The 14,032-nt window shown below is 43.7% G+C and overlaps 1 protein-coding gene across 5 annotated transcripts in view; it reads left to right on the plus strand.

Annotated features, from left to right (window-relative positions):
* The window catches only part of ABHD2 (abhydrolase domain containing 2, acylglycerol lipase), a 107,329-nt gene that overhangs the window by 47,729 nt on the left and 45,568 nt on the right, over positions 1–14,032 (plus strand). For all 5 annotated transcript variants that reach the window (XM_082385947.1, XM_082385951.1, XM_082385949.1 and 2 more), the window contains one exon: positions 13,049–13,224. In XM_082385947.1, the coding sequence (XP_082242073.1) occupies positions 13,049–13,224 (176 nt within the window). The remainder of the gene's footprint in view (positions 1–13,048; positions 13,225–14,032) is intronic.

Genomic DNA, 14,032 nt, shown 5'->3' on the forward strand with positions numbered 1-14,032 from the left:
CAGCCTCAGCTTTGCCTCCCCAGCAGGACTGGTGTCATGTGGTGCAGGGTCTCCTCCACATCTGGGCCTCCTGCAAAGAAGGGGCTTCCAGGGGACTGTGTCCTCGTGGAGAAGGGTGAGGCCCAGTGTTGTAGGCGCACAAAAGACCAGCTGGCTTCAGGCCGGCCAGGCTGGACAGGGGAAGAGAGGCCACAAAGGGAACCAAAGGGATCCATGGTAGGAGCAGCAAGAGTCCTGGGTTCAAGGTCTATGAAGAGGAGGCTCTGGCAGTTCAGGGTCCAGGATAAGTATCTACAAACTGTTCCCCTAACTCTAAAGAGTTCTGCCCCTTCCCTGCTTCCTCACCTCCTCTGTGGGGACACAGGCTTGTCCACATACACACACACACACACACACACACACACACACACACACATACACACACACACACACACACACACACACACACACACACACACGAAGGCGGAAGTCAATTTTCTGACTTCCGGAGCTGCCACAAAGCTCTGCTCCGAGTGCTCCCCCCCCCCCCGCCCCACTGATCCTTGTCCTGATTAATTTATTCTCACTCATTAAAGTAGGTAAAAATGCTTCCCCAAACCAGACATCTTTGGCCTTTCCAGAAGTACCTCTAGCCTCTTTATCATCACTCTCCTGGGTCTCATTATCTTTGGGGAGCTATTCAGTATGAGTTAACATTCTGGCCCCATCTTGAAATAATCAATGTGAATATTCAAATTAATTACCCTCCAGATGGATCTCCTGCAGAAAAAAATGTCACTAACCTAAAGAAGATGGTTACAGTTGTGAAAAACATGTAAAATCAAAGAAATGGTTTTTTGTTTAATGTACGTGAAGAACACCAAAGAGAAGTTCCAACAAATTCAATTATCAACTTGGAAAAACATGATTTAATATAACATTCTGCCAGTTGATCAGACAGAAAAGAGCAGACACAAAAATGTTTAATTGTTGTTCTAACTTGTAGTTGAGGGAGTTGATGAGTCTCGAGTGCGGCATGGTAAGAAAAGCTCTGGACAGAAATCAGAGATCTGTCCTCTAATCCTGACTTTATGATATCAAGCAAGTCAAGACTCTACTTTTCTCATCTGTAAAGTGGGGGGCGATATCGTCGCTCAGAGATATTGTGAAGATTGAGAGACGTGACCAGCCCAGTCCTTGACTCAGAGGTTGGATGCTCAGAAACTTGCCCACTCTGAGAACCTTAGTCTCCCATCTTAGTCAGCTCAGGCTGCTTTAACAAAATACAGTAGACTGGGATGCTTAAACAACAGATACTTAATTTTCCAAAGTTCCAGAGGCTGGAAAGTCTAAGATCAAGGTGCTAGCAGGTTTGTTTCCTGGTGAGGGCCCTCTTCCTGGCTTTGCAGATGGCCACCTTCTCACTGTGTCCTTGCGTGGTGGAGAGAGAGAGAGAGAAAGAGAGCGCTCTGGTCTCTCATCCTCTTCTTATAAGGGCACCAGTCCCATCACGGGGGCTTCACCCTCATGACTTCTTCTAAGCCTGATTATGTCCCAAAGATCCCACCTCAAAATATCATCACATGCGGGGTGGGGGGTGGGCTTCAATATGTGGATGCTGGGGGGACACAAACATTCAGTCCTTAACACTCCCCATCATGTACTGAGTTAAATTGGTGCTTCTCAGCCTCGTGATTGTCTCCCCATACCATCCTCCCATCCTGCCTTTCTGCCCCCATTGCCCACTCCTCCTCTCTGTGACAGTAGTTGTCTGTGTTTCCCTCATGTGCTTCCACCCCCAGGTTGTGAACCCTACAAGGTCAGGCACTGTGTCTTGCTAATCTCTGAATTTTATTGACTCAACATGTAAGAGCCAAAAGAAAACATAGGCAGAGGCCAGCTCAGTCCCGATAATGTCTCTGGTTTGGTCCCAGATGCCAGCCACGTGTTTCTAGAGGCATTCCTCGTCCATGTGGTCACTCTCCAAACAAATCTCTTGGTCTGAGTAAATCTCTTCTCAGTGGACAAATATTTTTCCTGAAATGGAAAATTTGTTTTTCTTTACCTGAGGCTGTGCTCACTCTGTGAGCAGAGTGGAGGGCCTGCTGAGAAGGGCATTCTCTGGGGAAGCTGAGGAAACGTTCTGAGCCCTTGTCTCCTAAAGAGTTCCAGCACCTGCTCTGACCCCTGGCCGGCGTCTCGGCTCAAACCCAGGAAAAGACATTATCAGCCTCTTGAAAGTGAGGTTCTCAGGAGAGAAACGGGAGCAGCTGTGAGGCAGCACTCTGTGGGGCCGATGCAAAGGGAGCTTTTCCCTTGGGAGGGCTTCCCAGGATGACGTGACTCCTCTGCTTCCTGCCCCATCACTGAAGTGTCCCTTGGGCTTGGGCTTTGCTGAAGGAGAGGGAAGCCGAGGGCAGACCCGTGTCTGTGGAGTGAACCTCTGTGTTGGGAACAAAGTCAGGGCCATGTGCTGGTTGGGCTTCCAGTCAAGTGCTGAGTTCCCAGACGCTGACTTTCGAAAGTCACCAGCCCTTGAGAAGGTGGCCGCTCATTTTGCCGGATGACCTATTAAACCTCAAGAGTGAGTTCTAGGTGAATCCCGGAGGTAGCTGTGGCTGCCTGGGGGAATCCTGCAGACAGATGGCTCTGCACCGGGTGTTCCTTCTTCTGCCCAGTGCCTGGAATTTAGGCTGGGGATAAATTAAATTACTACTATTTTTAACATTACAATATTTAATTATTATCCTGATATTCTTTCTAGTCTTCAGTGGAGTTGTATCATATGTAACTTAACTTGTATAGATTCAAGTCTTTACACCAAGAAAGACACACACACACACACACACACACATACACACACACACACACACACTTCCTTTGTGCTGGGCCCTCAACCGGCCTCTCCGCTCAGACAAGTGCAGGCCCCGTGGTGTGTGAGCTGGGAGCCTCACATCCCCGCTTGGTAGTGCCAGGGCCTGTGTGCCTCTCCTGCGAGAGGGAGCATTGTGCTGCATCCTCTCATTTAAAGATTTGAGTTTGTTTTTTTTTTAATTTATTTATTTTACTTTATTTATTTTTGGCTGAGTTGGGTCTTCGTTGCTGCACACGGGCTTTCTCTAGTTGTGGTGAGCGGGGGCTACTCTTCGTTGCGGTGCGCGGGCTTCTCGTTGCGGTGGCTTCTCTTGTTGCGGAGCACGGGCTCTAGGTGCACGGGCTTCAGTAGTTGCAGCACACAGGCTCAGTAGTTGCGGCACGCAGGCCCTAGAGTACATGGGCTTCAGTAGTTGTGGCACACGGGCTTAGTAGTTGTGGCTCTCAGGCTCTAGAGCGTAGGCTCTGTAGTTGTGATGCACAGGCTTAGTTGCTCCACGGCATGTGGGATCATCCTGGACCAGGGATCGAACCCTTGTCCCCAGCATTGGCAGGTGGATTCTTAACCACTGTGCCACCAGGGAAGTCAAAGATTTAGGGGTTTTATATTTCACAACACAGCCCTAACCTCAGGCCACCAGTGCCATCTGTGTTAATGCAGTCCCAGCCATCTGCCCGGCACTAGACAAGAGGTACCTGGGCTCCGTTTACGGACAGTGTGTTCCTTCCTGAAGGGTATTCGGGGGTGTGATTTGGCTATAGTTGATAGCTTGACCTTTTAACTTGAGGATCAGGCTACGGGTGAGACGTGACACCACTACACTAACAGAATGACCCTGAGGAGGAGAGAGCAAGGTTAAAACAGGAGAAGGGGTCACTCCCGAATGACCCCTTTGTTGTGACTGTTGTGCTTGCTGGAGGCCCAAGTTGTGGTCTGAGTGTTTGTCCTTTCTCCTGTGTGTTGCCAGCTTCCAACTCAGTAAGCAGATTTGTTTCAGGAGTAACCTCCCAGGGCTCCCCATGTTGCTGAGAAGCCCCTGGTCGGCCATAGCCTTAAAAACTGACAACTCTGGAATACACGTATGCTAATTTGACGGATTTTTAAAGCTAGAGGCTGGCCGTTGACTATTTAAAATACGTTAAGCCTCATTTACACTGGTTCTAGATAACTAATATTTTTAAAGGATGACTAATAGAGTCATAGGAGTCTCTGGAATGAAAGCATCTGTTTTCCTCATCACGCCTATTTTATCATCCAAACAAGCACTGGACACAGTGGTCAAGGCCTCAGTTGAAGTCCTAACTCTGCCCTTGATTAGCAGAGTGACAAGTGACCATGGCCAAGCCTTTCATTCTCTGGGCCGCAGGGTCCCCATGGTTGACAACAGCTGCCCATTTCACAAACTTGTTATCAAAGGCAAATGAAAGCAACAAGGTCCTACTGTATAGCACAGGGAACTGTCTTCAATATCCTACAATAAACCATAGTGGAAACGAATCTGAAAAAAAGTATGTATATATGTATATAACTGAATCACTTTGCTGTACACCAGAAACTAACACAACATTGTAAATCAGCTATACTTTAATTTAAAAATTTAATTAATTTAAAAGATAAAAATAAATAATTTTTTTAAAAAGCAATGAAATCCTATACAGAAAGGACTTTGAAAAATTGTGAAGTGCTATAAGTAAATAAAATGTTCTGTGTTCAAAGGAGGTAAATAAATCATGGTGATGGAGCCGTGACTAGTACCTCAGATGCTCCTGACTTCCTTTGGTAAAGGGCTTGGGGAACATCCTTAATGCGCCCAAAGTCACAAAGGGAGAGGCCCTAGGTTTCAGTCCAGGTGATATTCCTTTGCTCTAGTAAGGTTCCAGCGGCCTTTGTCTTCACATGTATCTCAACTCATTCTTGCAGATAATTAGAGCATGGTAACCCTTCCCTCCTGTTTCCTTTTTCTCTGTGAAATCATGAGCCCTATTACTTCCTTGTGAAGGAGGAGAAGCAAGACTTCTCAGATGACTCCCACGGATCTCCACAGCCCCTGAGTGGACCCTGCATTTGGGATCTTCTCTTCCACATGGTTCCTTTTCAGTTCATATCATCTCCTTTGTTGGTCCCAAGTCTTTTGTCTGGATTGGGCTGGGAAGGAGGACCTCTAGTTGAATTCTAACCACCTGCACTCCCATTGGGAGAAGGCTCAGGAGAGGTTGAACCCAAGGACATTTTAAATACAAGTATCTTCATTAGAGTTGTGCTAACATTAAAGAGTTTTAGACTCTTTTCAGGAACAAATTCTACTGAGCCAATTTGATTCTGTGTTGATTTTTTTAATATAATACAGTTAAATTTTATCTTCATCAGGTTTATTTTCCATTTAACTTTTGCTACAAAGCTTGGAACCAGTTTTGGTTCGTATTGTATGTTACTGATCGTAGAAAGTTCTCTTATGGCTCTCCTTTTCATCAAGACCAATTCTCTAGGTTAAATTTTGCAAGTCTAAATGCTTTTATGAAAACTGGATTCTTTTGTAAAAATTTAGGCAATACTAGATTATACCACATGCCATTTTAACTGTTACCAATTTTATTCTGATTCGATTCTTTCTACCAGTAGTAGCCGTTGTGAAATGAACAGGAGGCTAACAGTATACATTTATTTTGTTTTATTTATTTACTTTTTTAAATTAATTTATTTATTTATAGCTGCCTTGGGTCTTCGTTGCTGCAGGTGGGCTTTCTCTAGTTGCGGCGAGCAGGGGCTACTCTTCGTTTTGGTGCACGAGCTTCTCATTGCGGTGGCTTCTCTTGTTGCGGAGCTTGGGCTCTAGGCGCACGGGCTTCGGTAGCTGTGGCACGCAGGCTCAGTAGTGGCGGACAGGTTTAGCTGATCCGCAGCCTGTGGGATCTTCCTGGACCAGGGCTCGAACCCGTGTCCCCTGCATTGGCAGGTGGATTCTTAACCACTGTGCCACCAGGGAAGTCCAGTATACATTTATTTATCAACTGGTTCATCTTTTAAATTGTGATCAATATCACAGACAGAGATAGAAGTAGAGATAGAGTGGAAGAAAATAGCCTAGAGTCAAAATGGTAGGGCTGTTCGATGTCATTAATTATTAGGGAAATGCAAATCAAACCACAAGAGATGCCACTTCATACCCACTAGGACGGCAGTAATAATTTTTCTAATGGAAAATAACAGGTGTTGGCAAGGATGTGGAGAAATTGGAACCCTTGTACGTTGTTGGTGGGAATGTAAAATGTTTCAGCTGCTATGGAAAACTGTTTGGAGGTTCCTCAAAAAGTTCAGCATGGAATTACCAGATGACCCAGAAATACTGCTCCTTCGTATATACCCAAAAGAATTAGAAACAGGTATTCAATCAAAAACCGGTACACAAGCGTTCATATCAGCACTCTTCATAATAGCCACGAGGTGGAAGCAATCCAAGTGTCCATCAACAAATGAATGGGTAAACAAAATGTGGTATATCCATGAAATGAAATAAAAAGGAATGAAGTACTGACACAGGCTACAACATGAATTAACCCTGAAAACGTAATGTAGGTGAAAAATCACAAGACAAAAAGTCACATGTTCTATGATTCCATTTACATGAAATATCCTGAATATGTAAATCCATAGAGACAGAAAGCAGATGAATGGTTCCCCGGGGCTAGGGGAAGGGGAGAATGGGAAGTGATTGCTTAACACATATAGGGTTTCCTTGTGGAGTGATGAAATGTTCTGAAAGTAGGTAAAGGTGATTATTGCACAATGTTGTTAATGTACTAAATGCTACTGAATTGTATACTTTAAGACGGTTAATTCCATGTTATGTGAATTTTAACTCAAAAAGATAGTGAGGGCAAAATGATAGGCTGCATAAAATGTACTATTTTACTCTGAGACCAGTAAAGATCATCGACCAGGAGTCATAAAAACTCTACTTTCCTAGATGTCTCCTTTAAAGAAAATAACACAAACTCTTTTTTTTTTTTTTTTTTTTTTTTTTTTGGTGAAATTAGCTTTTAGAAAGATGGGTGTGTGAGAAAAAAAAAAACAAAAACGCTTGAGCAAGTAGGTTGCCTATTTCTGATCTATGTTGTGTTATAGGTGAAGCTTTTCTGAAGAGGCTTTAAAGTATCAATAGATACATTTGAGAACGATGTGAAATACTAAGAGTTGGGACCAGGTTTCGGGGAACAGGGACAGAAAGAAAGAGGAGACTTTGGAAGAACAAGAGGGAATACTGTGATTTGATGGGGGCTGTGGAGTGTCAGGGGCACTGAAAAAGCCTCTTGAGCCAAAGACATGTCCAGCTAAAAACCTTCTAGGGGACATTTGTCACTTTTCGGCTGCCCAGCATCCATTCTTCCTCTCCAGGGGCACACAGATTTCCTTTTGGGGGAGTTCCTCTCTCCCACTGCATGCAGGTAGTAAATCAAGGTGCCCTGCCCACCCACTCTGAAATTCCCTGCTTCTAGACACCTCACTCCTGGGACATTGACTCTTTCCAGGCGGGTGGGGGGCAGTGATGCAGCTGACTGTGTAAAGAGCACATCGCTAGAGCAGCGCCCTGGTTTCCTTCCTGGATCCTGTGCTCTTCAAGCCTGGCTCTCCAGACTCTCGTCCATTTGGTGAGCACCCCAGCATCCCTGTAGTATAAGAGGAGTTAAGTTAGTCGGATTTGGGTTTTGTTGCTTTAACCAAAGCAGCCTGTTTGATACAAATTTAAAATGCCAAGGAGTAGCAGCTGATGGGCATTTGGTTCACTGGGAAGGACTTGCCGGAAGTCGGCGGGGGGGCTCAACCTCAGACAACATATCCTAAACACCTACTGTGTGCCAGGCCTTGGGCCGATTTGGTAGAGAGGTACTGGAGAGGATCAAAGGGAATAACGGGTAAGTCTGGGTCCCATAGCTATAAAGTGGTTTGATCTACAACCAAGGGACCCAAGTCCCATAAGGAAGAATTGGTCATCCACAGATTTAGGGCAAAGATGAGCATTAGTCGGCTTTTTTTTCAACTGTCTTATAAACAGCCCAGCAACCATCTGTCCTTGCTCATGTGAACTCCATCTGCTGAAAGGCAGCATGTATGTATGTGTGTGTGTGTGTGTGTGCATGTCTGGAGGGATGTGGGAGGGAGGGAGGTCCAGATTTTCCCTTGTGGTCTTTCCCTTTGGGCAATTCCGTTAGCATAGCCAGATGTTGATTATAAGTAGGTTCAGAAGATAAAGACATGCTGGCCTCTAGATTTTGTTGTGATCTTCTAGCTTCTTTCTTAGTAGCAGGATTCATTAACCACTGACCACAGCATGACATTGGACAAAATACCATCTAGATAAGTAAAGAAGTAGAAGACATCACTTCTGCTTTCTGGGAGTTAGTAAAACATGCCCAGATGCTAACTCTAAGAATAGCTTTTTTAAATGTAGAAATGCATGCAAATTAGTGTAGTAAAAAATGAGTACTGAAACGTGAAGCAAGCCATAAAGTTTTTCTATAGGACATAAATACCTGAATAATGGAGAGATACACCATGTTTGTTTTTTTATCTTTTGGCCGTGCTGCGTGGCATGTGGGATCTTAGTTCCCCAACCAGGGATCGAACCCTACATTGGAAGCGTGGAGTCTTAACCACTGGACCACCAGGGAAGCCCCTCACACCATGTTTTTGAATGGGACAAGTCGAAACTGTAAAGATGTCAATTCTTCCCAAAGTAGTATATGTTTGGTGTGTTTCCAATTTAAAAACCCCTAATTTTTCATAGAACAAGCTAATCCTATAGTTAATCTGGAAACTAAAATGTCAAAAGTCTGCCAAGAAAATTTTGAAAAAGTAGAGTGAAGTAGGCCTGCACTATCAACTCTCAAAATATTCCATAAAGCTATATTAATTAAAGTGGTACCATATTGGCGCAAGAATAGACAAAGAAATAGCTGAACCAGAATAGAAAATGCAGAAACAAATCCAAATATTTAATTGAGAACTTGGTATATATTTAAAATGACCGTTGAAATCAGTAAGGAAAGGATGGGCCATTTATGGTGTAAGGACAATTAGCTAACTGTCAGGAAAAAATGAATTAGATCTTCGCATCATTTTCAAAAATAAGTGGACTTCAGGGTAATACATTTTTTAAAACTATAGAAATAATAGAAGGAAATATTGGTGAGTATATTTATAATTGGGTGTTGGAATAGCTCCTTTTAAAGCAAAATGCAAAACACAAAGGTTTTAACAGAAAAAATTAACAAATTTAACCACAAAATATAAAAAGCTATATAAGATGAAAAATAAAATTAAAATATACAATAGACTGGAGAAAACCCTTGCAAAATATAATATATAATGACTTAATGTAGTAGTGATAAAAATAAAAAAGGAAAAAGAAAACTATAATAGAAAAATGGACAAAGGATATGAACAGACAATTCACAGAAAAGAAGTACAAATTGCTAATAAACACATGAATCAAGGAAATGCAAATTCAAGTAAGAAATTTTTTTTTGCCATATATTGGATCAACCTTAAGAAACACAAATTGAAATGTAATACCTATTTTTTGCCTATCAAAGTAGCCAAAACACGAATTATTGATGAGGGTGAGGAAGATAGGTACTTTCATACACAATTGGTGGGAATGTAAATTGGTCCCTCTCTTTTGGGAGGCAGTTCGGTGGTGCTATAAAATTTAAAATGCACACAGTTCTTGGTTTTATTTCATCCTCTAGCCCCCCTCCGTATTTCCCTCATCACCGGGTAGTCAAGGCCTGGCTTCTTTATAGCATAGCACCAGACTTCCGAGGAGGTATTATACAAGCAGAAGCTGCTAGGCTTCTGAAGGGCCAGGCCCAGATCTGCACAGCAGGCCTCCCACCACGTCCTACCAGACCAGACAAGTCACAGGCCAGCCTAGATTCACGGGGGGCGGGGGGAGGAATCTAGCTCCTGATGGGAAGAATGGCTTGTGGGGGCAGGAATAGGTGGAATTATTTGGCAGCTATATTTTCAGACAAACTACCCCATAGGTAGTTAGAGTAAAACATATTCCTCCATGTACCATTTCAGCAACATCTCTTAAATGTTTCCAGGGACTTCCCTGGTGGCGCAGTGGTTAAGAATCCGCCTGCCAATGCAGGGGACACAGGTTCGAGCCTTGGTCTGGGAAGATCCCACATGCCGCGGAGCAACTAAGCTCGTGCGCCACAACTACTGAGCCTGCGCTCTAGAGCCCGTGAGCCACAACTACTGAGCCCACGTGCTACAGCTACTGAAGCCTGCACGCCTGGAGCCCGTGCTCCGCAACAAGAGACGCCACCGCAGTGAGAAGCCCCCGTACTGCAACGAAGAGCAGCCCACACTCGCCGCAACCAGAGAAAGCCCGCACACAGCAACGAAGACCCAAGGCAGCCAAAAATAAATAAATTTTAAAAATTAAATGTTTCCATATTTATATAAATTTCAAAATATTCTGTTGTTTTGGTCCAGATTTCTTCCCTGAACTGAACCACGTGACTAGGCACCTATTCTGGTTTTTACTTTCTTAATGTTTTTCCTATGATCTGTGGATCGGTTATGAAGACAAACGAACAAACAAACAAAAACACAATAAAGCTCCACCACAGTAAATGCTATGCAAAAACTCAATTTTGTAAGCCCTGGTGTTGGGTTACTGTGATGCTAATTAAAAAGTGTTTTATCAGTAGGTGGTATTGTCATAAAATTATAGACAGTGAAACTTCCACTGTGCACAACTGACCTTACACTGAACTGAGAAAGTCCCAGGCAGAGTCACTTGTTCACACACCATGCACGCTCACATGCACACACACAGGAACAGCTTGAGAATTTCATCCCAGCCCAGTCTGAGAATGGTGCTGTGTAGCCTGGAAAGAGAACAACAGCCAAACACCAATCATGCCACAGTCAAGTTCGCATCATCCTGACGCATACGATTTTTTAAACATATCTTTGTCTTTTCAGACTTACTAAGTGGGTCTGTATTCTGTTCATCCTCAAGTCCTCCCTACGTGCTTCGTGTGTTTCGAGTGTCCTGAGGATAGACACAAAGGAGAATGAGCCCAGGCCCTGCAGGTGGCAGGGAGGAGTGTGCTTGAAAAGGGTGTATTTTAATCAAGCCTCGTGGGTGCTGGGGTGTGCAGGGTGCTTTGCCAGGGGACACAGAGGCAGGGAGCTCCCCAAAAACCTGATTGGAAGTGACTCTTGAGTGGACGGTGGTTCAGGTTTTTTGGAACTTAGGCAAAAGAGGTAAGCAGGCACCAAGGTGGCACCTCCTAAGCCAAGCTACTAGGACTCAAGCAACGGAGGGCCGTGGCCAGATTTGTGTGTTAGTTATCCCTCCACTGGTGGGGGGATGCCAGAGTCGATGGGAACAAGACTAGAGGCTGAGAGGCCACTTGGGGGGCAATTGCCAAGATTCAGAGGCGGTGACAGGACCTTGAATCTGGAGCATGGCGTCAGGATGATCACCTGTGTCACGATTATACAGGAAATCTGACTAGCCAAAAGGAAATTTTATGCTTTTGTCATCTTTTCTATGATTATATTATATTCTAAATGAGATCAGAGGCTAAGTAGATGAAATTTAACCCATTCTTCTGACATTTTTAACCTCAGCACATTTCTGTTTTTAATTTATATTGTAAACAAAATTTTCTCCGAACTTCTCCAGGAACAATCGGAAGTTTGGTTTCTTGGACCACTCCCCTCCCCCTGTGCACAGTTTATTGTCCAACTTAGTAGTCTGAAACCCTTTATAAATTCGGTTATCTAAATCTTGTATAGTATTCAGCTGTCCAATTGACATGATTTTATAAGCTTGCTTTTTGTTACTGCCATAATCCACTTATCTCTTAAAAATGCCTTTGCCTGCTTTCTAAAGGCCGTGGGCTCTGCGCTGAGATTTGCACCTGTGGTTGATGCTGGCAAGTGGTTTCATGTCTTTAGGTCTTAAAAATACTCTTCCTTCTCCTCCCTGCCCCCAGAGAGGAAGCTTATCTGGGAACTGGCTTGCTTAAGGTGATGATTTCCCTTCTCTTAAATTTGTGTAGATTTAATGAATTGCCAAAAACAGAGAGTAAATCTGGTTTAATTTAAGAAGAGGGTCTGGGATCATCTGGTCTGATAGAAATGATAGGCACGAATTGGCAAGCAGGTTAAGGTAAATTCTTAATAAAATGTTCACCACTGTGATACCCTACAGAGGCGAAGGATTGATGTCATTACCATTTTATATTATAGGTCTCTAGTTTAATACAGAACACAAATCCTGCTCATGCATCAAGCTTGGGCTCAAAGCTGAAGAAGAGAAACCAATAGCAGTTTCAGTAAATGGGATCATCTTGCCCTGTGGTTGTGAACTATAATCATCTCTTAATTGTAACTTGGAACACCTTGTTTTCCCAGTGATTAACTAGTTTGTGATTTTTGCACTTCCTACCAAGGACCAGAGTCACTGTGTTTTCACGAAGGACAGTTGTTAGGGTGGTATCATGCCTTGCTTATGCTAACAAGACTTTATTCTTCATTAATCCAACAAATATTTACATTGCTCTGCCCTTCTAGCACATTCTCCAGAGCATACAATGTGCCCCCCAACACACACACACACGCACACACACATACATGCACAAGGCACTCAACAGACTCTTAGGAGGCTTTGCAGCCCTTCCCAGTTTAACAAGGCAGCAGGTTTGGTTCATGGGGTAACCCTGCAGCTGTGGCCTGCCTTACTGGGGGAAGGCAAAGAAGTGAGCATTTAGTGTGCATAGGTGCCGTGCTAGCTATTTTATATACATTAGCTCATTTGATAATAAGGCTAACCCTGTCAAGTAGCATGTGTTCAAAATGTATTAGTTGCTTTCTTTCTATTCTACATTATGGAAATAACCCGTGTTGAATTAATTAACACCTTAAATTTGAAATCTGTCTATAAAAGCATGTCCTGGTTGATTTCTAAAGCTAATCTGATGCATAAATGGGGAAAGGAGATAAATCATGGCATGGATATAAGGTTTAAAAAATCTCATATTTGTGCTTAGTGTACAGAATTTGTCAGGAAAAAAAAAAAGAGGTTGAAAAGCTCTTGCTCCAAGGTTTTTTTTAGAGCATTATTCAAGGAGTGTGGGAAAATTGACCTCTCCTCTCCTTCTTTCTTAGATATATTCCACCTTTGATCTGGGGGAAAAGTGGACACATCCAAACAGCCTTGTATGGGAAGATGGGAAGGGTGAGGTCACCACACCCGTATGGGCACCGGAAGTTCATCACCATGTCTGACGGAGCCACTTCGACCTTTGACCTCTTCGAGCCCTTGGCTGAGCACTGTGTGGGAGGTAAGCTAGTTTAGGTCATATGATTGGGCCATCACTCAGGGAAGGGGCACTAGTTCGTGAGGGAGCCTCGATATAAATGCTAGAGCCATTGATACTTACCATCGCATCCAGGGGCCTGTAGGAAGTCTGCTGAGGTGCATCACTTAGGAGCAACCTGCAAGGACTGGCTCCAGCGTGCGCTTGCCGGGCGCCCTGTAGGGCTCTTCAGAAAGCATTGCTGAATACAGTTTTTTAGTCCTCTTGTGAAATAGAAAAGCTTGGTATAAGAACTTGGAGCCCAGGACCAGGCCTCTGGTTTGATGACAGCAACAGAAGCTGGACTCTTCTAAGTGCTTTATGTATGCTATTATCTCATTTAATCCTCACAACAACCCCGAGAAGTCGGTGCCTTATTATCCCTACTTTACTGATGAGGAAACTGAAGCTTAGAGATGCAGTGTAGCTGGTCTTGTTTGTTGGACAACAGCAGATAACAAAGGCTCTCATATACCCTCTGTTAGGTTTCCAGAGGTCTGGGACACCTAAAGCTCAGAAACAACCACGGTTTCTACTGGTGATAAAACTCTCATTGCTCTGTGCAGACTGCACAATAAACATTCATAAAAAGCTTCACAATGAGGACTTCTGAGGAAGTGGAGTTAGATGGCTGCATCCTTTGAATGCTGTTCCTACTGGAAGAGGACATGTCTTTTGAGTTCTGTAGTATTCAAAGGCACCTAGTTTTTTACAGGAGCTCAGTCAATATTTAGGGGTAAATTCCAGTAAATGTAATATAGCTCTCAGTTATTTAAAGCACTTAGAACCTCTG

The sequence above is a fragment of the Balaenoptera borealis genome (genome assembly GCF_965194805.1).
Source record: "Balaenoptera borealis genome assembly, chromosome: 3".
Classification (NCBI taxonomy): Eukaryota; Metazoa; Chordata; class Mammalia; order Artiodactyla; family Balaenopteridae; genus Balaenoptera; species Balaenoptera borealis.